The 23,933-nt window shown below is 42.9% G+C and overlaps 1 protein-coding gene across 6 annotated transcripts in view; it reads right to left on the bottom strand.

The window, feature by feature from the left end:
- The window catches only part of LOC122912246 (caspase-1-like), a 26,907-nt gene extending 2,974 nt beyond the window's left edge, over positions 1-23,933 (bottom strand). For 2 of the 6 annotated variants that reach the window (XM_044257756.1, XM_044257757.1), the window contains exons 1-9: positions 23,854-23,933; positions 22,815-23,078; positions 20,483-20,542; positions 15,045-15,154; positions 14,027-14,200; positions 12,672-12,906; positions 11,718-11,861; positions 10,250-10,359; positions 8,659-8,762 (exon numbers count right to left, since the gene is read on the bottom strand). In XM_044257756.1, the coding sequence (XP_044113691.1) occupies positions 8,664-8,762; positions 10,250-10,359; positions 11,718-11,861; positions 12,672-12,906; positions 14,027-14,200; positions 15,045-15,154; positions 20,483-20,542; positions 22,815-23,078; positions 23,854-23,860 (1,203 nt within the window). In that variant the 5' untranslated portion in view covers positions 23,861-23,933 and the 3' untranslated portion in view covers positions 8,659-8,663. The other 4 variants (XM_044257755.1, XM_044257754.1, XM_044257758.1 and 1 more) reach the window with 4 other exon arrangements.

Below are 23,933 nucleotides of genomic sequence, written 5' to 3'. Positions count from 1 at the left end.
GCAAGGCTATCATTCAGAATAGGAGGAGAATAAAGATTTTCCCAGACAAGCAAAAGCTAAAAAAGTTCATGACCACTTAAACACCCTGCAAGAAATATTAAAGGGGACTCTTTGAGTGGGAAAAAACAAAAGCAACAAAGACTAGAAAGAATAAGAGAAAACCTCCAGAAACACCTAATTTGTAGGTAATACAATGGCACTAAATTCTATCAGTAATCACTCTGAATGGGGATACCTGGGTTCAGTAGGCTAAGTATCTGACTCTTGGTTTTGACTCAGGTCATGATCACAGGGTCGTGGGATTGAGCCCTTTCTTGAGCTCTGTGATCAGTGCAGAGTCTACTTGAGATTCTCCCTCTCCCTCTACTCCTCCCCCCATCAAATAAATAATTAAATCTTAAAAAAATAATCACTCTGAAAGTAATGGACTAAATGTTCCACGCCAAAGACATAGGGTATCTGAATGGATGAAAGAAAGAAAAAAAAAGACAGAAAGAAAGAAAAGCAAAGCAAGGCAAGACCCATCTATACGCTGCTTATAAGAGACTCATTTTAGACCTAAAGTCACCTGCAGATTGAAAGTGAGGGACATCATGGATGTCAAAAGGAAGCTAAAGTAGCCATATAAATATAACAGACAAACTAGATTTTAAACCAAAGACTCTAATAAGAAATGAAGAAGGGCACTATGTCATCATTAAGGAGTCTATCCTACAGGAAAATCTGACAGTTGTAATATATAAGTCAGTTAATAGTAAATATAAAGGAACTCATTGATAATAATACAATAATAGTAGGGGACTCTAATACCCCCACTTACAGCATTAGACAGATCATCTAAGCAGAAAATCAACAAGGAAATGACACCTTGGACCATGTATCTCCATGGTGATGACCACAACAATGAATGACACACTGGACCATGTGGACTTAACCAATGCATACAGAACATTCATCCTAAAGTGACAGAATAACCATTCTTCTCAAGTGCACATGGAACATTTTCCAGAATAGATCACATACTATGTCACAAATCAGGCCTCAATGAGTACAAAAAAATTGAGATCATACCATGCATACTTTCAGAGCACGATGCTATGAAACTTGAAGTCAACCACAAGAAAGGTTTTTGAACGATCTCCAGTGCATGGAGGATAAAGAACATTTTACTAAAGAATGAATGGGTTAACCAGTAAATTAAAGAAGAAATTTAAAAAAATACATGGAAGCAAATGAAATGAAAACACAACAGACAGTTTAAAACTTTAGAGGTGCAGGAAAGGCTGTCAGAAGAGGGAAAGGTATAGCAATATAGGCCTTCCTCAAGAAACAAGAAGAGTCTCAAATACACAACTTAACCGAAGATGTCAACATCACTCTGAAGTACTTCTAATTGGTCAGAGCGGTGACTGAGGATTAAACATTCAAATTGACAATGTGGAAGACACTGGTTACATTAACAAGAACTGTTTTTGATTCAAAGTTAGAGACAAAAGAGGGACTGGAAGTGATTTGAGAGAGAATAAAGGGAGTTTGGGGAGCTTTGAGGAGTTATGGGGAAGAGAGGGATGTGTGTGTGTGTGTGTGTGTGTGTGTGTGTGTGTTGTTTAATGGGCTCATTATAATGTGTTTTGTGGCTATAGCAATGACATCATTCAGTGGGAAAATGATGTAGGACAGCAATGGGACTATTATTGAACAATGTCGGTCGGCAAGCATGAAGGAGTCAAGTGGGAAGGGATGCCTTAGCCTTAGAATTATAGGAGAGAAAAGCAGGCATATGTGACCAGGTAATAACAAAGTGGTAGATCTTGAGGCTAGAAATATTCTTCTCTGAATGGACAGTTACTGAGGGATCAGCCTCCAAAAGGTGGAAATACATCCCAACACAGTACTTATCCAGAGATAATTCACATAGCCATAATAGTATAAATGCTTTTCATTGTTTCTTAGCATTTAGAGTTATTGTATGAAAAAAGCACAGAACACTTGGTTATGGATGCAGAAGTCAGTGAAAATCTTAGGACGTTAGACACTGGAAAACAAAAATATGGGTTAAAAACAGTCCAATTTTAGATGAAGGGAATTGTATGGGTGTAACTATTATCAGCTCATATACAGAGAATTGCATACAGAAAATTAAGCTATTCAGCAACATTTACAAGAAGAAATGAGGGTTTATTTATTTATTTATTTTTCATTTCATATTATTTATTTTTCATTTCAAGTTTTTATTTAAATTCTAGTTAGTTAACATATGTTGTAGAATTGGTTTCAGGAGTAGAATTTAGTGGTCCATCACTTACACACACCACCCAGGGCTCTTCATAACCCGTGCCCTCCTTAATGTCCATCTCCCATCTAGCCTACCCCCTCCATTACAGGTCCCTGCAGTCAAGCATCTCTTATGGTTTCCTTCCCTCTGTCTTTTCCCCCTTTCCCTGTGTTCACCTGTTTGTTTCTCAAATTCCACATATGGTGAAATCACATGGTATTTGTCTTTCTCTGACTGACTGATTTCATTTAGCATAATAAATTCTAGTTCCATCCATGTTATTGCAAATGATATTTCATTACTTTTATGGCTGAATAACATTCCATTGTACATATATATACCACATCTTTATCCATTCCTCAGTCAACATTTGGGCTCTTTCCATAGTTTGGCTATTGTTGATAACATTACCATAATCATTGGGGTGTGTACGCTTTTGAATCTGTATTTCTGTATCCTTTGGGTACATACTTAGTAGTGCCATTGCTGGGTTGCAGGGTAGTTCTGGGGTTTTTTTACTGTTGTTATTGTTGTTTGAGAGGAAGCATGCAGTGGGGAACGGTGAGGGGCAGAGGGACAGAGAATCCTAAGCAGGCTCCACACCCAGGGCAGAGCCAGATGCGGGGCTTGATCTGATGACCCTGAGATCATGACATCAACCAAAATGAAGAGTCAGACTCTAAACTGACCCAGGTGTCCCCTATTTTTACCTTTTTGAGAACCCTTTATACTGCCTACCAGAGTAATTATACCATGTTGCATCCCCTGAAAAGTGTAAGCGTTGTATTATTATTGGGGGGAGCGGGAGGGCGGTGTTAAGTTTGATAATTTCTTCACAGATTTTAGATACTAACCTGTTCTCAGATATGTCCTTGCAGATATCTTCACCCATCCCACACGCTGCCTTTTAGTTTTGTTCATTGTTCCCTATCACTGTGTGTCTTGATGGAGTCCAGTGGTTTGTTTCGCTTTGTTTCCCTTGACGGAGCTTTACATCATGTCCTGATTTGTAGTTAGGCAGTGTCCATCCCTTCAACACAAAATTGTTTTCTTAACTCTTCTTAATGTTGTATTTTCTAAACAAGGTATACAAATAAACTATCCAGGGCACCTGGGTGGCTCAGTTGGGTTAAGCCTCTGCCTTCAGCTCAGGTCATGATCCCAGTGCCCTGAGATCGAGTCCCACATTGGGCTCTCTGCTCGTCAGGGAGCCTGCTTCCCCCTCTTTCTCTCTGCCTGCCTCTCTGCCTACTTGTGATCTCTCTCTGTCAAATAAATAAATAAAATCTTAAAAAAAATAAACTATCCAGTTTGAGAAAATTTCCTGTTAGGTTTTCTTTGTTATTCTGTTGGGTTTATAGATTAATTTGGGTAGGAAATTGAAATCTTTACATTTGTCTTCTAATCAGTGTTGGGGATATCCTTCATAGTAGTTTAATCTTTACATGTCACTTGGTGATTTTTAAAAAATATTTTCCATGCATACCTTGCAAGTATTTGTTTACAGTTACCTTCAAATATCTCATGATGTAAATTGCTATTTGCAAGAAGAGCCTTTAAAAAGCAAACACTTCCTATCATCTTTTAAATATGAGAATGCTGTTTTATTTTGTATATTGATCTGAATTCTTATAAATCCAGGGAATATATTATTAATTTGAAGAGATTTTTAGTGAATAAAATCATATTTTTCAAGAACAATGATGATTTTATTTTTGTGTTCCATACTTTTACTTTTGGCTTTCTTGGCTTGGAACTCTAGTGCAAAACTGAATAGAAATATTTTTTACTTGTATCTTATTCAAAGGTAATCCTCAAATATTTCTGCAGAAGGAGACTATAGATTTTCACACATTGTTTTTCCTGTACTTCTATTTTGTTGGTTGGCTTCTTATTAAATATATGCATTAGATTAAGGAACTGCTTTTCTTCTTGTTTTTCTAAGGTTTTAATTATTCTTTATCATAAATGAATTCTCAGTACTATTAAATGCATTTATAAACTTCTTAAAATTATTGCATCTACTTTTTAAATTTTATTTTGAGGAAAGCTGTCCTAAATATGTCTCTTATTAAACTGTAACCACATCCTTAGAGTAAATTCTATTATCATCAAATACTAATTAATAAATATTAGTAGTATTTCAGATATGGCTAGATTTGTTTTGCTAACATGTTTTTTAGAATCTTTACATGAGTGTTTATGAGAAATCAGCCAATATTTTTCTAACTTCTCCTCCTCTTCTAACATTTTGTTTCAGTTTTGTATAAGGCCTATAAGAGATTTTAAGAAACATACTTCTCTTTTTCATGTGGAACTGTTTATTGAAAGTAGAGTGAATCAGCTTCTTAGAAGTTCTGTAAGACATGTCTTTACAACCATTTGGGTCTACTCATCATTTTTGCAGATGAATATGACAAAGAAAAATTCATTTATTTAATGTTTATGGGTCAATTTAGCTTTTTATTTTATCATATATTAAGTTTATTAATTTACCTTTTCTAGAAAGTTTTCCGTATATTTCCTCTGTGTTATGTGTGATATTCTCTGATAATTATTTTTAAAGATTTTATTTATTTATTTGACAGAGAGAGATCGCAAGTAGGCAGAGAGACAGGCAGAGTGGGAGAGAGAAGGAGGCTCCCTGCTGAGCAGAGAGCCCGGTGCGGGTCTCGATCCCAGGACCCTGAGATCCTGACCTGAGCCAAAGGCAGAGGCTTAACCCACTGAGCCACCTAGGCATCCTTTCTCTAATTTTTTTTTTCTGTATTTATGTCTATCTGTATTCATCATACCTTTTTATCTTGAATATTGCCTCTGTGCTAATTCTTTTCTTTCACATTCAGTCTTGGCTATCTGTAATTTCATTAGCCCTTTAAAGGGCCAGTGTTTGCTTCAGTGACCTGCTCAGTCCTTTGTTTCGTTACAATTTCATTCATGCATTCTTTTGAATCCGTATGATTTGCTTACTTCTATTTATGTATTGGTTTAGTATTTTTCTGATTTCTTAAGTTGAATGCTTAGTTTGTATGTTTTTCTTCCTGGTTTTTGTATGTGCCTATATGTACACATAGTTCTATGTTTGGAATCTGTGTGCGTATCGTGTGTATTTTCATTCTGTGCTATATACAGATGTGAGGCAGTCTTTCTGTTATTGGGTTTCTAGTATTACCACTCGGTAGTCAAAGACTGAGGCATCTGTGAAACATATTTTTGAATCTTTGTGATGTGACTTACATGTCTACATGAGCAGGCCAAGTCCAGAAATAAAGCCGGCATGAATTTTTGTAGTATTAGTTAATCCTTGCAATTCAAAATTCAGTTAACCCCTACAGTTCAGAAACCCTACAATTTTAGTCTGTCCTTGCATTGGAGAGACAACACAGCACAATGGTTAATAACTCAGATTTCAGAGTAAGTCCAGAGCTTTCACTTGCTAACTGTGTGACCTTGGACAGGTCATTTAAGCTCTAAATTATCTGTAAAACGAGGATGTTGATAGTAATTACAGGGCTGTTGTAAGGCTTAAATTAGTTACTTATACACAAAAATCCCTTTTAATAATCAAAATCTTTACAATAATCTTGACATTCAATTAACTTATATAAATTTTAACTATGATGTTTCTATTTGACATCTAGAGCATCCTTTTTTTTTTTTTTAATTTAGTTCAGCTCTGTGCTAAAATGTCTATCCAGCATTCTCTGTGGACATGGTAGAAGTGGTGTATCTCCTTACATAGTAGTTCTAGTGGCCACGTAGCCAAAATTCCTCTACCAACATTCATCCTTCCAGAAGAGTGGACATTACTCCTTCCACTGCTAACACTCCCTTGCATTTTCTGTGATATTTCTAATTGTATTTGTGTGTTTATACAAATACACTGAATTTACACCATCTTGGACAAAAGCCCAACTTATTTTAGATGACAGTCAGGGGCTTGCTAAAGGATAAGATTTTCCTGAAATGTAGAAAGTGCAGAAGTCTGGGGAAAAAGTACTTAAGAAAAACAGGAGAGCAGGAAGAAAGATACATGGGATTAATTTGAACTCACACTTTACTGAAGGAAAAAAAAAAAAAGCTCCACCTATAATGTTGGCCAAGTAATAAATTAGAAAACTTCTTCTAGATCATTCTGTAGGTCCAGGGTCTAATAAGTATATAAGTGAGGAGCTGACCAATTTATAGTTCTTGTCTCTGGACAGGTACTGCCTCCCGTCACCCTATTGCTAAGGTCAAGTCATGGCTGGTTCTGTTCCTCCAGGAAGTGCACACACCCCGTGAGTCATAAAGCTGGAAAATCCAGCTTACGTCTTCCACCTGATTTCCATTCAGCCACCATTTTAATGGAAATCCTATTCTCTGCTAGAGGATGTAAAAGACAGTTCATTTGTTTTCTTTTTTATTGTAATACAAAACGTCACATGAGCATGCTTTGGTCAAGGTACTTTTCGAAGTTGGTCAAGACTGGCTGCGCTGCCTGGGATGGCCTGAAGGAGAGAAAAAGAGCAGAATCAAGACAGCAATCCCGGAAAGACCTCTGTCTGTCTCTTCTCGTGGCTCCATTCCCATCCTCTTCTGGGTGGCTCTTGCCACTTCCTTTGGCTTATAGTTGTGACTATTGTTGTCTACTCACCCGAAAGTACTCCAGGTGATCTTTGCGAAATCTCTGTTACTAGATTATATCATTTCTTTTTTTTTTCTTTTTTAAAGATTTTATTTATTTGATAGAGAGATCACAAGGAGGCAGACAGGCAGGCAGAGAGAGAGGGGGGAGGCAGGCTCTCCGCTGAGCAGAAAGCCCGATGCAGGGCTTGATCCTAGGACCCTGAGATCATGACCTGAGCCGAAGGCAGAGGCTTAACCCACTGAGCCACCCAGGCCCCTGATTATGTCATTTCCGTATGTAAGAGCACTTGAAACATCCTCTCTGTCTCACTCGGGATAAAACATTTGAAACCTTTACCACATGACCACCAAGGTCCACATGAACAGGCTTCCCACCACTTTTCTGAATTTGTCTCTCTCATTTCCGCTGATCTCATTCTCCCCCAGGTTGCTGCCTCTTGGCACTTCTTTAGACATGTGAGGCCCGTTTCTGCCTCAGGGTGTTTTACTTGCTGTTTCCTGAGGTGGGACACTTTTCCCCCAACAGGTACCCCAAGGTCCCCCCACCACCACCGCAACCTGTCCATTCCTTGTTCTGACTATACCATTTTATCACTTGAAGGAAATTCTGCCTAAATCATCTATCTGTAACCCACCAGCATCCTCCCTCTGGCGCTCTTTAACCTCCTCCATTTCTCTTAGCTCTTCTCCCTGTCAACGCAGGATCTGTTTCCTGTGTGGTTAGGGTCTGTCTCCCCTCGCTCGAGCGCACGTCTCAGAGCAAGGACTCCACTTGCTTTGTTGCCTGGTATATTGCCAGCATCTGGATCAGAACCTGGAACGTAGTCCGTGCCGGATATATACGAGTCCCGTAAACAAGCCAGTTCCTCCATGTAGTTCTCTTGCACCCATTAGGCCTTAGCAGCTGTTACACTGAAGTATCTGGGCAACTGCGCCGGGACCGTGTCAGAAACCAAGGGCGGGAGATGGCAGGGGCACATCCTGAACCACTGAGATCAACCTCACGATAAAACAGAATTTAAGTGATGTTTCTGAGAGGCAGACTCATAATTGCTTATAATGATATAAAGCAGCTGTGAGTGAAATAATTTGGGGTCTAACCTTGATGTACCCATTCTAAAATATTTTGACCAAAAATAATAATAACAACAATACTACTACGTGTGGCGGTGGGTGCTCAGGGGGTTCATGCGGAGCATGTGCACTTGTGAGAGCACCGTCGAGAGTGAGATCCACTCCGTGGGAGTGGTACGGAACCGGTCTGCCTCCACACGGGGTAGCTTTTGTACCATCTGGCAGCGGTCGCTCAGAGCGTCAACGTGACATGTGTGCACTCAGAGGACCAAAGTCCTGCTCTCTCCCTGCTCCTGTGTTTCCCGTGTTCTCAGGATCTGAGGCAATGTGTGGAAACTCGGTATGTGGGAGGGGTGGGCAAGGGAGGGAATGAGAGAGATGAATGCAAGTCAGTGGAAACATGAGGACATTTCTATTTTAATAATTGCTACGCCGTGTCCTGCACAGTTCATTACTTCCTGACTTGGTTTCGCTCAACTCACCAACAGCTCGATTGTGGAGGTGGAGGTAGGATTCAGATGCACAGAAGTAGAGTAAAAAACAGCAACTAACCACCAAACTACATCAACCAGGAACACTAATGGGACCAACTAAGCTGTCAGCCGCCACTTGGTCATTGGACCTCACCACCAATAGGACTTTCCCATTTACTGCACCTGCCAACAGCTCTCGGCACTTACCGTTTTCAGTTGCCAGGGAAGAGATAGAAAGGTCTTGTCAGAGAACTTCGTTCAATGGTGGGCATCTGGGCTTTGACATCTGGTTTTTCAAATGATTGTTGTACCTAAAAACAAAAAGAGAGGCTAGATGATGCCTCTTACGAATTCTCAGGAAAAATTTTTCACCATGAGCCAGAAAATTCTGGGAATTCAGGGTGCTCCTAGGGTTGATGCGGCCAGCCCCATGGACACTCAGACTCTTTGCCAGTGCTGCCCTACCTCTTAAAAGTGATACCTGGTATCAGAATATGTCCTTTTTCTCAAACACTTTATGCCTAATCCAAGCCCTTTCAAACTCTATTTCCTGTTTTCTCTTTGTGATCTGACAATTAGTTTTCCCCTGGGGTTGCTTCATGAGAACTGGATCTTGAGTATTCTCTACTTTCTATGTCTACCAGGGTTAACTCCTCAATTTAGTGAGACTCAAATCCCAGGATTTTGTTCTTAAGTCCAGAACACTGAGTAACTTTCACATCCCTGCCACCAGGCTGACTTGAAGTCTTTTGCCACAGGCTGATCAATGAGATCCTGCTGAACCTAGATCGATTATTATTTCTAGTCTTTCCTGGAAATGCCCTTCTGAGTGCAATGTCCAAATCCTACTCATCCAAAGGACTTAACTTGCTAAGTTCCTATTTAGAGACCCCAACTCATGTCATGCTGCTGACTTCTCCAATTTACTCGTGGTATTGCCTTCTTTTTCCAGAAGAGTGTAACTGTTCTCTATGTTTTTGATTGAAAACACAACCACAGTTTCCCATGCTCTTAATAGCAATCCCTTGTTCCTTAAAAAAGGGGAGAACATCTATTTATTTATCCAAGCATTTTTTCATTCAATGGATATTAATTCCTATGTGCCTGAATGTCTCATTTAGCAAATTCCCGCTTTCGTAAATTCACATTTGAGTGAGTAAATACAGATTTTTTAAAAAAATGAACCTATAAATACATATACTAAGTGCGTGGAGGGAAGAGCCACGGAGGAAAGTAAACAGGGAAAGGGGGCCACTAAGGAGTGTCCATAGCTGGGAAAGCAGTATCAGGTCCCCCTTCTGGACACCCATTCACATGTCCTCAGACTTTTCTTTACAGATCTCATCACAATCCATAAACACACATTTGTTTGTTGGCCTACTTGTTCAGTGACCATATGTCTCACAAGCGATATACCTGCCACAGAATCTTAAGGTCACACGTGTCTCCTTCACCCCTTTGTCACCAGGAGAGAGCACACAAATATGCTAGCCAGTTCATATTTATTTAATAAAGTAAACAATGAAAATTAATGCAAATACCTCCCACTCTTTGAAACTTAATAACTTATACCCCATGACATACAAACTTATATTTTATATTATTTCTTTTATATTTTGATCTCTTGCTATAGTGCACTGACGTTTTTCTTTTTCTTTTTTCTCCATCAGGTTTTAAACACCTAGCTGACAGGAACCACGTCCTATTCCACTTGTGTTTGCCTGACCAGTTCCGACATTGTCACCTGGCAAAGGCTTCCTGAACAGACAAATGACTAGAAGAGGAAAGACAAACTTACCTTCTGAAATACTTCTATTAGGTGATTACACCAAGAGTATTTTTGGAAGCATGTGATGAGTTGTGCAATGAAGAGAGATCCCTTTGTGACGTGTCTCCAGGATACGTTATCTATGAAGAGAGGAGGTGGTAAGCCTTGGGCTGGGGCCTTCACTCTTACTTCGCTTACAGTTTTTCTAAAGCATAGCTTGGTAGTTATCTCGGTGTGTTTAGGAGAAGCAGCTATAACCCTACGTTAACTCATTTTCTACAGACAGGAAGCAAATAGACAAAAAGCTAGCAGAGGTTGAACTAGCAGGGCAGCCCATCAGAACTGCAAAAGATGACCCAGTAATCCTATCATATTGTTAGGACTGACTGACTTATAACTCTGTTCATCCACTTGGCTTCCAAAAGAGGTCTGAGAGATCATTGGAATTATCCCAGTTTACAGAGGAAAAGCTAGAAGCTCAGAATGATTCAAGACTATCACCACATTTACACAGGTGGCCATTTACAGACTAATTACCGTGCTGTCTTTCATAGCGTCATCAACAAAATAGGTGAACAGACCGAAAAGAAACTTTTGGAGGGGGATGGATACATTCATGGCATGGATTGTGGGGATAGCTTCACAGATATATTCTTATCTCCAAGCTCATGAAGTCCTAGCAGATGTCAGTCATATTTCTATAAAGTGGTTTAAAAAGACTGAAAACAAAAATTTGCAACTTAGAAACACCCAAATGTAAGGTTTCTTCAGATGATTACATAGAGGTCAAGAACTAAACACAGCTTTACTGTTAGTAATCAAATATGCCCCAAGGTATCATTTTCTACTTGTTTTAAAGGGGGCATCTATGGGGCGCCTGGGTAGCTCAGTGGGTTAAAGCCTCTGCCTTCGGCTCAGGTCATGACCCCAGGGTCTTGGGATCGAGCCCCGCATCGGGCTCTCTGCTCAGCGGGGAGCCTGCTTCCCCCTCTCTCTCTCTGCCTGCCTCTCTGCCTACTTGTGATCTCTGTCTGTTAAATAAATAAATCTTTAAGGAAAAAAAAAGGGGGGGGTCATCCACACTGGGCTGGGGTGTGTGATGGAAGGCTTGCATGATCCTCTGAGAAAGGGCAGCCAGTCCCAGGATCCAGAAAAACTCTTCTCAAACTGTTAAGTGGATTTAGTAGAAAAAGGAATCAGTCATTTGTTTTAAGGTGGTATATGGGAAAGGAGGTTTCTTGCATTAGGTTGTTTTAATGTTTGATGTACCTTTGACTCGAAAGCACAACCCTTATAATAAAAGTACGATCTTAGAAAGTAAAGGGAAAAAACAGAATCTTCATCTCCATAGAACAGATGAGACAAGATTTAAACAATATCGACAACACATAAAATTTGCCTCGGATCATTGCTGTGCGGAGCCTGTTTTGATTTTCTAGAATCGTTCAGGGGTCCCCTCAGGCCCACAAATCCCCGTGTGCCCTGGAAAGACACATACGTGGGGTTGAGGAGCAGAAAGCAACGAAGTCCTTTTCCACGTGGACCCGGTGGATGGCGTCACTCTCCAGGAGCAGAGGTTGATGGGAAAAGCTGCCGGCGGAGGCCGCTTTCGAGTCACTGACCCACACTTCCCCAAGATTTTCTGTGGAGACATCACATTTCTGCACACTGTGTGCCTCTCAGGATGACTAGAGCAATTGCCCACAACTTTGTTGCTAAGCAGTTATTCCAACCAGTTAGACACACGCACACACATGCACGCACGCACACACACACACACACACAGCGCTCTGCCCTTCTCTAGGGTCCTTCAGCAATGTGTCAGTTAGCGCTGACAGTATCGCAAAACTGGAAGGGCCCGTTTGTGAGGAAGACAACAGAAGTTAAAGCCTTATTTGCCTAATTTCAGAGAGCATGGTTACATTTTTTAAGCTAAGTTATGTTTGTTTCCTTTTCCCCCAAAACTGCTCCACAAAGCAAAAGGACAGTTGGAAGTCAGGAGAAAAGTTTTTTGGTTTTTGGGTTTTTGTTGCTATTGTTGTTGTTCCCGCACCTTCCTACTCTTTTCCCTTCCAATATGCCTGAGGAAAAAAGACGCCACTAGTACATCCTATGCTCACTTTCAAAGGAAATTCTTCTCAGCCAGAGATTGTCAAAATGTAAAACGTTAACAAGGAAAGACCTCATTAAGATCATTTTGTTCCAGGATTTGAATATTTGTGTTTAACTTCTATTTAGGAATGCTAGTGGTCTTCTTGAGTTGAACAGAAATGTGTCCACTGATGGGACAGATGCTCCTGATGCTAGCCCCCTGGGGCAAGTTTCCTGCTAATTCAGTCTAGTTTGTTTGCCCCGAATGGGGTCTAAGATCGTCTCCTCTAGAAGCAAAGCACACATCACTGTTCTCCGCAGACACCGGCATGACCTCTGGGGTTTCCCTCTTAGAACTCACCACCTCTGCAGGCCTGGATGATGATGACCTTGGGTTTGTCCCTGAGGTTGAGGCAGTTGATGTTGTTGAAGATCTGGAAGATGGTGTCATAAGGCAGCACATCCTGATTTTCCGGGCTGAACGCCGTCCCGCAGATTCCGCTCAGGATGCCGTGAGACATGAGCACAAGGAACGTGCTGTCTGAGGACTTGTGCTCTGGGCGGGAGGCGAAGGCCCGCAGCTCTGACTCCATACCCTGGAAAAAACCACCAGATCTTACTTTGCTAGGAGAAGCGTTTCAGTTGGTCTCACCTCCTGCTTATCACAAGCAGCAGCGTAAGAATCGTCCAGAACGCCCCACTCACTACGCCTTCAGGCACTGCTTGCTCCAGGATGGGTTTTCTTTCTATAATGGAGCAGTGGGTATAACTTTCCAGTCCTGAGGGCGATACATAAACTGTCCTCTTCATACATTTTATGGTCACTTTTTGTCACCTACATACTTTTTCCTTTCCGTCTCTCAGTACTCGATAGAAGCCTTGTGTCATAAATGCGTCCTCCCAGTTCCCTTGTAAAACCATTCCCACTGTGCTTAGAATAAAATCAAACCTCTGATGTACAAGTACTCCTCTCTCACTGTGCCTTGCCTCCCCCAGGTTCCAGCTGCCCTGGTGTTTCTGTACGCCTCCTGTGTGGCTTCCCCTCAGATCCAGAACACAGGTCATCCCCCGCTATCCAAGGTGTGTGGTTCCCAGACTCATGGATCCGCTTCCGTACTAACTCCCCGAAGAGCCCATCTAACATCAGGTTTGCTGGGATCCCCACTCACTAGCTTGCTGCCATGTTTCCTTGTTCTTTTTTCTCTTTACTTACTTTTAACTTTCTTTTCACTCTTCCAGAGACGTACCAAATCTGTGACACGTTCTGTTTTGCTTACGGTACGATCATCCCACACCAAGCAAGCCCAGAACACTGGAGCTGGGAGCTGCCCGTCTCGTTCACAGACCTGTGCCCAGTGCCAGGAAGAGCCCCTGGGACCCAGCTGGGACTCAGCACGTAATGGTGAGTACACCGCGATGACACTGACGTCACACTTGGATTTCCTGGGATGGGACGGACTCCTAATCATCCCGCTTTGGAACTGAGGATTGTCTAGATACACATACATGCCAGCCACTTTGCCCAGTTATGGAACTGAGGATATTAGAGCTCAAGAAAGACATAAATTTCTCCCTGTTTCTTACTTCCATGTCTTCAACACACAAACACACACACACATAAGGATGTCAAGGTGTTTGCCTAACATGCTGAAGCTAACATGTTCGTAGTAGGATGTGCATTGAATATACACTTAGGGGCGGGTGAGGGGCCCCGACCTGAGCAGTGAGTTTCTGTTTCACGTCCACACTGTAGCCGAGGCCTTCCAATAGATTCTTCATCCCTGCAATGTCCGTTTCGGCCCCATTCCTGGGCGGAAGATGATCGAACTCTATATTGCATATGATGAGAGCCAGCCGAGTACGATCGTTTCTCTCCTTTATTGGGTAGATCTGCAGGAAACAGACATACGGTGAGTTTGACTTACCTCAGGCTCCTTTGAAACCCTCATCTGCTGGTCACTGTTACTGCGCTAAGGGCTCCTTGAGCCGCCCAGTCCTCTACCCTATACCAGAAGACCCTGCTCTCCTATCTCTTTGTAATGGATTGAGTTGGCAGTAGTAAGAAGTGCAGACGGGAGCTAAGTTATCTTTTAAGAGCCCACAGCAGGACCCAGTAAAGAGCTGGGGTGGTTCCTTAAGAATCTTCAGGAGACTAGAATACTTCCTACCCTCTCCTCCTCCTCTCTTCTCCACCTAGTCAAGTCTGTCTTCACATCCAAGATTCAGATACAATTCTGTAGAAGCCAGGAGACGCTTGCCACTGGCTCCAGCTAGAAATGAATACATGAGTGGTCTTTCTTCCTTGGTAACATTATTATTTTGGTACTTTTTTTTTTTCTTAAAAACACATCAACATACAATGCTATGCAGACTTTAACTATATTTTAGAAAATGCTTCATGTCTAGGCTTTTCAACTAGAATGCAAACAACCATTACTCAGCCATATTCTCTCATAAATACTTCGCATTGGTAACGACAGCTAAAGTTGTCCTAAATCACAAATAGATTCGAGAACAAATAAATGAACAAGATGAGACATCTGCATTCTGTCGTGGGGTTGAAAGAGAATTGGAATCTGTGTGAGGTGCACACGATTTCCTCCTTGCTCAGAGCATCTAAGGATAAGATTGCCACTGTCCTCATTCCCAACTCTGCCATCAGTGTTTTAGGAAATCGTGTGGTGGAAACAGTTGTTTCTCTCTTATTCTCAATGTCGTGGACCCAGCACAGCACCTCTGCAGCCTTTTTTTTAGAGAGTTTCACGAATTCTTCATGAGGACAAAGCTTGAGCGTATTGGGAGGTTCTTCTGGTTCATGTGGCCCAGGCACGGTGTCCTCAGAAGCTGCAGGATATAGCATGAATCATCAATTAGGATATCTGCCTTTGGGACCCAATTTTCACTTAAGAATACTGACAGAGGAGGGAGATGATGGGAAGATCTTTCAGTGCGTAGGGGTTATAATTATGTCCAACTTCTAGTGTAAGGAGGTGTATTTTGAGTAGGAAAGAACAGGATGATTTAGTGGAGGAAGCAGATCCCCCTGAAAATGCAAGTGTAGGTTTCTGATAATTCTGAGGAAAATACTTTCATAATTTGGGATCAGATTTAGCCTTTCTATATTCAGAAAAAACAGTTTGCTTTTTCCAGTGGTTTTACTCTGGGGTTCTCATTTGTCCATGTGGACCTTCTATGGTCTCTGAGCAAGAACCGCCTGAGTTAAGATTTACTGGAGTGCTGTCCCTTAGAAATGAGACTGAGCCACATGTGCCATTCAAAATTTTGTCATGTCCATGGTCAGAAACGAAAAAGAAACCAGTGAAATTAATTAATAGGGTAATTAATTAATAGGATGCAAAATCACATCCTCTCAGTATGGGTTACTTGGTCATGGCTCCGGCCCGGAGTCACCGGGGGTGGCTGGCAGCTCTGCTGTCCAAGAGAGTTCCTGAGTCCACTCCCACCTCACGTGGCACAGACAGACACCCACGCACGCGTGGAGCGGAATCTCCAACTGTGTGCACTTATGACCTTCGTGGAGGAGACAGGCCTCGGTGGCTCCTCACCCAGCTGCGAGGTCAGTGACTTAAAGGAGAGACTCTAGTAACCAACCCTACGTTCCAGGGTTGACCAGATGGTTGTCTGTCAGGGACCCTAACATACTCTGGGTGTCCTTGCCCCCAACATGTGAACCAACCAGCACAGTTTTCAACCTGTGTTTTCCAATGTGAGAAAATCCCTCCTACCATGTGGAGAAGTTTGTCTCTGACTCATCCTGACCTAATTCCTAGAGAAATGTAGGACTGTCAGACCCTGCGTGGCCTCCCTTAACTGAGACTGTGCAAGAAGCCGGGAAAGTCCTGAGCCCGCCCTTGGAGGAATGAGAAAGAGCTCTTCATAGACAGAACTGAGCAGTTTGCCAAGAGCTAATGTAACAAGGGGTTTGTCCATTAAAGGAATAAATTTTCATGCTCAGTGACACAAGCCAACCAAGAAGTCTTTTACTTAAACGACAAAAGCAATGTTATCTTGTATAAAATTTTCAGTTTTCATATTTTACACTTTGTTTTATTTCATTCATTTGTTTCCATTAGTTTTTAAATCACATTCTTGTGATAAATGTCTTTCTACACTGAATGATAAAAATCCAGCCTCTGTAGATGTAGCAGATCGTAAGTTCTTAAGGAAGCTAGATGTTCTGAACATTTCTTAAACAGACACATGTGCACTCCCTTTTGTATTCCAGAAGACTCCACCAGTGCGAGGTCGTCCAGGGTCCTGGGCTAGTCTCTGGTCAGAGGGTACGTTTTCCCAGCAGAAGTCACCTCTGTTTCCAGGATTGGTGAACATCCTAATTAATAAGCATCAGTTCCTAATGACCATGTTGTATCTGGGTACACATACTGTGTTTGCAGATAAAATTGGGGATTAGATAGGATTTCTATCTCACATTTAGTAGTAAAGTTAACATGAAAATGAGTCCCTCTGTTACAACATAATAAGAGCTATAGTGCAGCCTGCTGCCAAAAGGGGGTTCCATTCGCCTGGAGGCACACAAAAAGAAATGAGAAAATTCGGAGTTCAGATAAAAATTTTAACTTTCTTCTCAATTACTTAATGAAATGCTCAAGAAACCCCTTAAAGTGATACAAAAAGGAAGAAACTGATGCAACGTAAGACAAAGCCATCTCTCTTGGCCAGTTGGTGTCCAAATATCTATTCCTCAGACTAACAGTGCCTTTTGCATCGTATGTACATATATGAGTTTGTTAAATGAAATGACTCAGAATGATATCCATGTCTAGGAGGCCCAGCCAAGGTCAGTAGCCCAGCTCACCCAGCTCCCCGGGCTTCGGGTGCCACCTCAGACTCTGCCGATAGCCTGAACTTTTCAGTTTGGTGTTCATGGTGATTCCTGGGGGCCTCAGATTATTCGAAGCTCCTATGACTTCAGTTTCAATTCCCATTTGCTGAGTGATCTCTGATTTTTTTTTTTTCAAAATTGTCTCCATTCCATCCCCGATTTAAGAGGAAATGATAAACCTGCATAAGGACCAGCTCATGTATTAATGAGAACAGAGCCGAGGTCATCATATTGGAGCTCTGTCCGACCAGCACGTGTGTCCTGGTGGACAGAGCACCCCTTCCCCATGAGGGACTCGTTGAAAAAGCGTATTTGGTATAGTGAGATAGCTAGAGTTTTCTATTGCCTTTAGTTTATTATTATTTATTATTATAGTTATTATTATTGATCAATTCTGAGATTTCGGGGCTAGGGTTTGAGCTTAACCTCCGTAGCAGATCAAGTCTGCCGCTAGTGAACTTGGCTTAGAGGCTATTTAGGTTCTAGTAATATTTATAATTCAATCTAGGTCAGAAGTCTTCAAGAGTTTTAATAGATTGGGCACTTGACAACTGTTCTCCTGATCATGTTTTTGTGACACACGGGAATGAGTAAGCACTAGAAAGATCTAAACATTAGAAGTGAAGTAATACTTGTGAGAACTAATATTTCCTGGGTGCCTGTCGTTATGTTTCTTGTTCATCCTGTGTTTCTTCCCGGCCTCCCGTGTGGTCTGCACTCTGCCGAGAGCTACTCTTCCCTTGTGAAGAAAACACTTGTGCTCTAGACAGAGAGACTTGCTGGATTATCATCCTGTCCACCGAGATAGAAAGGGTTAGAAGCAGAACAGATCTGATGGGGGGAATCAAGGGTTTAACTCTGTAGACGTTAGTTTGTGAAGTCAGTGGAGTCTTTGGCTGGAAACGCTGGTTGTGCAGCTAGAGCTAAGTGTGTCTGGAGCTCAGAGGAGAGTTCTGGATGAGGACTACTGTCTTCAGAGTTGTCCGCTGTGCCTGCCATGATGTCCCCCGCCTGTGAAAAAGTTACCAGAATTGTCACTACGTCACAGATGCTGAGACTGATACCAAGTGAGATGAAGAAGCTGGAATGAAATCATGGAGTGTCTACAGGGGCAGAATCTGGGTTCACGTGCAGATATCCTTTAGTCCCCAGAGTCCACAATCAGCTCCTCTATAAGTAACGGAAGCACAGGGACCTAACTTCCTAGCTAACTGGGAAGTGGGTCCCCTCTCACAAAAGGCAGGGTGGCCTCTCAGAGGATGATGACCAGTTTAGTAAAAATTTTATGTTAGTAATGGAAAGATGGCAGGATTATAGGACCCTGGAGGGGCCTTGGAGTTAAGTAGAATCTGGAAAATTTGAGACACCCATCATTAAGTGATTTCAGTTTACCTTTTACACTGGTGGAATGTTTGTCCGTATTAATGAAAGTTTGGACAAGGGCTAGACCTGCCTCCTGCCATTTCTGTCGCACAGAGTTCAGAAAGACCCGAGGCTTGTCTTCAGGTTTAGCATATAAAATTGTTTTTTTTTTCTGCTTCCTCCAATTTCAGAACATCTTTTTCCATCAAGTCATGCAAAACACCAGTAATGAGTTCTTTGCCCACAGTTTCCAAAATCTTAAATGGGTTTTTGTTGTGTTTGTCTTCTGTCAGAAATACAAACACTCTTTCAAATATAGGCACAGCTTAAAGAGTTTTGCCCTGTCTCTAGAAAGTTCTGCATGATGGGAAATACCCCTGCAAAGGCCTTCTAACTGTTTCGCCATCTGCTCCATGAAGTACATTTTCTTTCATTATAACCATTGAGTTCTCTGGACCCATCAAATTCACACTGGGCCATGTTTTAATGATTCATCCCCACTGAAGATTTCTGGGAGGAGCTTCTCATCTTTCTTCTGTGACACTGGGCCTAATACTAACTTCCTGGCCACCTATTGCTTTCATATTTCTCTTTCTCATGGTGATGATGATCTTTTTGTAATATATGCTCCAAGGAAAGGCCATGTTATTGCCTAAAACTATACATTTTTTCCACTAGATGCTAGGATCTTTTCTTTCTTTTATACTGAATCTCCTTGGTAAAAGTACAACGTCTTTGAATCCTTATCTTTGTACCCACATCTCATTGCCACATCTTTGTGCTTAAAATACTTATAAACACATATATGCTTGCTGAATTTATAAATTAATGAATAAATGAATGAATGTGTCTAGAGTTCTAATATTTTAAGATCTTATCTCAATAACAATTCTTAATTAAATCATCTGATGACTAATCTTTCAGTAAGGTAGATTAACTTAACACCAGGTTAACTTACTACTGTTTGGGATCATATTAGCTGATATGGTTGTGTGTAGTGTCATTTCCATCCCCAAATTTTTGACTAGCTTTAATCTGATGGTAGAAATCCTTAAATACTTATTCTTTGTTCTTCATGTATTTTTATGGGATCAGTAAAAGCAGGAACCTTGTTTGTCTTATTCATTCCTCTATAAACAGTCCATAGAGCAAGATCTATAACACAGTTGATGTATGTCAGATGTTTTTCTCATGGCCTAGCCCACTAGCAATTTTGATGAAATTATGCAGTGAAATAGTATTTTAACAAACATTTATTGCATGCACACTGAGTCAACTACAGTGATGGGATCTTACCTACAAATAAATCAGATATGTCTAATTTCCTCATAAAGTTTAAAGTCCAGTGCAAGAAAAGGATAGATTTAATGCTTTAATGACAAGACAAACATAGTAAGAGTTACAGCTGAAGAACCATAGGCCACTGTGAGAACTGGGATTCTGAAATATAGTAGCGGAAATCAAAGTGGAGGGCGGAATCTGGAGTTGAGAGAGGAATCTGTAAGCTTGGCCACTGCTGGGATGTTGGAAGTAAAGAAGAAGAAACCCCACGCTATTTCAGGTTTCTGGTCTGAATAGCTGGATGATAGTGGTACCATTAACTAGGACAGGGGAAACGGAAGGGGAAGCAAGGCAGGGGAAGGATGACAAGCTCAGCTCCCGCAGGGAACCATGAGTGCCTGTGTTCAGTAGGCACTAGAAGAGTCAAGTGTGGGGTTCCAGCGGGTTGTCAGGTTTGGTATATGTTTAGATTTGGGCGTATGAACGTGGTAGTAAACTACAGGGATGGCTTCTACTAAAGTAGGGATTAAGAAGAGAGAAAGGCCTGGGATCAATCCATGAGAGTAACCCGTCACCCTCTCACCCTGGGGTTATCCCATGAACCTAGAATTAATATCAGGAAAGATGAGGTTCAGAAAATGTTCTTGCTTGGAAAATACCATTACCTGGTGCAGGAAGAGGTGCTGCTTCAGAGTCTGTGTTAAGCTGACTTCCAGATGGCGGACCTGAGGAAAGATTCAGAACATAGAAATGGTGACTTATCGTCTCTGGAGAATCTTGCCTGATGTGTTGGACCCTCCCTAGTGAACCCACCTTCTGCAGGCCTGCCTCCTAGAACCACACCAGTCACTGAGATGCCAGAACTTTCCCCCGGATGCAGAACAAAGGAGTATCTGCAAGTGACTCTCCATTTCTGCTTTCTAAGAAGAAGGGGTATTGAGACAGCATCCGAGGGAGAATCAGGATGGCTCCTGGGGTGACCACTGCTGCCTAACAGCGGTGTGCCATGTTGAGGGTCTAACTCAGAGCTGGCCTGGACTTGGGAGAGAAAACGAAAAAGAACAGGGACGTGCCCATGGACACTCAGCTTTGCAAAGACTTATCGCAGCAGAAAATGAGGATGAGGTGACCGTTGGCCGACCCTCAGTTGGTGAAGTTTGTTTCCCAAGTGTCACTGAACAGGAAGGTGGTCAAGCCAGGATACTCATGCGAACCGTCTTCATAATCATCTGTGGGCTTCTGATCAGTATGCTACTTCTCCCGCCCACCAAGGTCACCGTCTGGGGACGCACGTGCCGGGATCCCTGACCATCACCTCCGTAATCTGCATCCATCCTACTAGGTAGCAGAAGCCATAGCTGGAGGAAGAAAACAGTGGGAAGCTGCAATTACAGTGTTTGGAGGCATAAAATCACCAAACCTGTTCATCGATCCTCTTGGGTCACTTTTATGATTGTCGATTTTAAGGACAAGAATTGAATTTAAATTTGTTGAAGGTCTTATGAGAATCTCAGTATGACAGCACCCACCCGAGAAGCTTACTCCAGAAACTTTCAGAATTGGCATAAGCTAGCACATGATAAATGCCCCCCGATCTTCATTTTTTAGTACTTATGGAAGACAGGATTTCCATAGACAAAATATGATCCATTTCCCTCCTCTGAATGGAGGGGAGTCGAAGTGTCAAGGCGAAGGCAGCACACTACAGTTTCTCCCATCCTTCCCCTCGAGACTGGCAGAGTCAATTAAGCATCAGTGAATGCCAGAACATTCTCTGGAGGAGGCCTTCTTACAGCAATAGGAAGTAGGTCTTCTTAAATCAAGAACTTTCTTTTAGAAAGATCTCTCCCATTAAAGTGCATCCAAATATTCTATCTCATTGTCACAGCCTGTGGACGTACAACAGTTGGTGGATGGATGAGGGAGAGATGAAGCCGTGTCGAACCTGACCAGGGAGGCATCATGTGATGACTGGAGAGGTGGACCCTGGGCTGCAGTGTCCCGGTGGGTTGGACAAGCGCCTCCAGGACTGTGCAGGGAGAGGAACGGGGGCAGGGTGAGCTCTCCGGCTGTTGTGAAAGTATTCTAGACCCTGACCATTATTCACTGGTTGTCTTTAATTTGGGAGGATTTGTTAAATGAACAAGTTACTGAAAGAAACATGAGAAACTCATCATCCATCCATGGATGTTTGCTATGTCACCTGGAAGGCAGAGCCCTCAACCAATCCCCAGGAAAAAGGGCTTCTCGTTTTCAAAGAACATCGCTTTCTAAATGGCATTAGCCAGTGCCGAAGAGACCAGGGGCTGGACTCCACTGGAGTGTGGAGGGACTAAGTGACCACAGAAGGGGCCGTTCCCCTGGTCTCGGGCTCTTAGAAGGACTGGAGGTCAGAGGCTGGGCCTCACAGAATGTTCTGCAGCCCAGAGCCACGCTAGTGGACACTCCTGCTCAGAGGAATATGTGAAGAGGTACCTGGAAGGAAGCATCCCCTTAAAACCCTTACTTTTCTGTAGACCCTGAATTTATTCCCAGGACTCCACCATCCCTCAAGTATATTTTGTTGCTCCTGGAGAGCCAGATTTCGGAGAGATGTTAGAAAAAGTATCCGAGTCTTTATGTGAGATGACTAGGAAAGTTCCCAGGTAGCCCCAGACTTTAACGAGAGAGAGAGAGACAGAGAGAGACAGAGAGACTGAGTCGGTGCTTCGCCAGGGTGACTGGAGAATTGAGTACAAAGCTTCTCAGACCGGCTCATGAAGTCCCACAAAGGAGCTGCGGCGCACTCAGAATGGGAGGAGAGCTTCAGTCAGAAGAAGGCTGCTGAAGTCAAAGGACCGGGAGCAAAAAGGGAGCAGAACGCTTGCGTTCCAGCCACTGATACAGAAACGGGGCCCTGCAGCCAGGAAACGGGAAGTTGTCTGCAAACTAACCTGAGCGAGAAAGAAATCAAATGTTGGGCACAAGGACACGGGCCCTCTGTGCCCTGCCCCTTACCTGAGAGCTCCAGCTTCTCTGCGAGGAAAGAATCCTCTGCGCAAATAAAAGCAATAAGAATCTGGCAGGCCTGTGGCCCTTTCCGAATGATGGAGTCGATCAGAGCCCGGGCCTTGTCCATCGTGGTAGCGTTTTCGCATCTCACTCTCTCCATCTCCTCCTGGTTTAGCACTTTTTTGTCTAAGAGCTCATCCAGCAAGCTGCTGAGGGTCCCGGGGCTCACTGAGCTGACAAACAGCCTCCGTCTGTCCTTCAGGATCTTGTCTACACGAAGCACAAGGATTCCTCAAGTCATGAAAACAGTCTCATTCCCCTCACGCCAGCTCCAAGGAGTAGCCTGCTTCAGGTTCGATGGAAAGATGTCCCTCCCCACCAAGCCCTGAAGACCCCCGTGTCTCTCACTGCCCCCTCAGCACTGACCCTGGTCATTCACTGAGCAGTCTGAGGACAGAGGTCCTCTCCGGCCACTCACAGCTGAAAACCTGAACTGGCCCCCACGTGCCCCAACTGCCTCAACTCCACACAGGAAAATAATGAAGTTAGGGGCGCCTGGGGGGCTCAGTCATTAAGCATCTGCCTTCTGCTCAGGTCAGGATCCTGGGATCGAGCCCCGCATGGGTCTCCCTGCTCAGCGGAAAGCCTGCTTCTCCCTCTCCCACTTCCCCTGCTTGTGTTCCCTCTCTCGCTCTGTCTCTCTTTGTCTAAGAAATAATTAAAATCTTAAAAAAAAAAAAGGTAAGTGATGTCCTATTTCCTTTCCTGGGCCACTTCTATACCCTCTATCACCCCAGAGCCTTTGACATTTAGCTAGGAACACAGAGCAGACCCAGGATACCAGTGGAGCCCCCCGGTTCCCTCCTGGTCCTGGCCTTGCCTTTCTTCAGGCTGTAGGGAGTCTCCAGGCCCTCCTTTTGCCCTCCCGCCTGCCCCCCAGCGGCCCCCACCCTCTGTTGTGCCCACTGGAACAGTCCCAGAGACCTAAAGACCAGCAGGGCCCCTGTTCCCCCAGACAGGCCCTTTCAGGCAGCGGGACACTCACCAGCCATGGCTTTCCTCTCCCAGCCTCAATGTGCGGCTGAAACCGAAAGCTTACCCCGTTCCCTTTGAGCAGGGTGTGTG

The sequence above is a fragment of the Neovison vison genome, chromosome 7 (genome assembly GCF_020171115.1).
Source record: "Neovison vison isolate M4711 chromosome 7, ASM_NN_V1, whole genome shotgun sequence".
Lineage (NCBI taxonomy): Eukaryota > Metazoa > Chordata > Mammalia > Carnivora > Mustelidae > Neogale > Neogale vison.
Note: the sequence above shows the minus strand (reverse complement) of the source record. Positions and strands in the feature narration are given on the sequence as shown.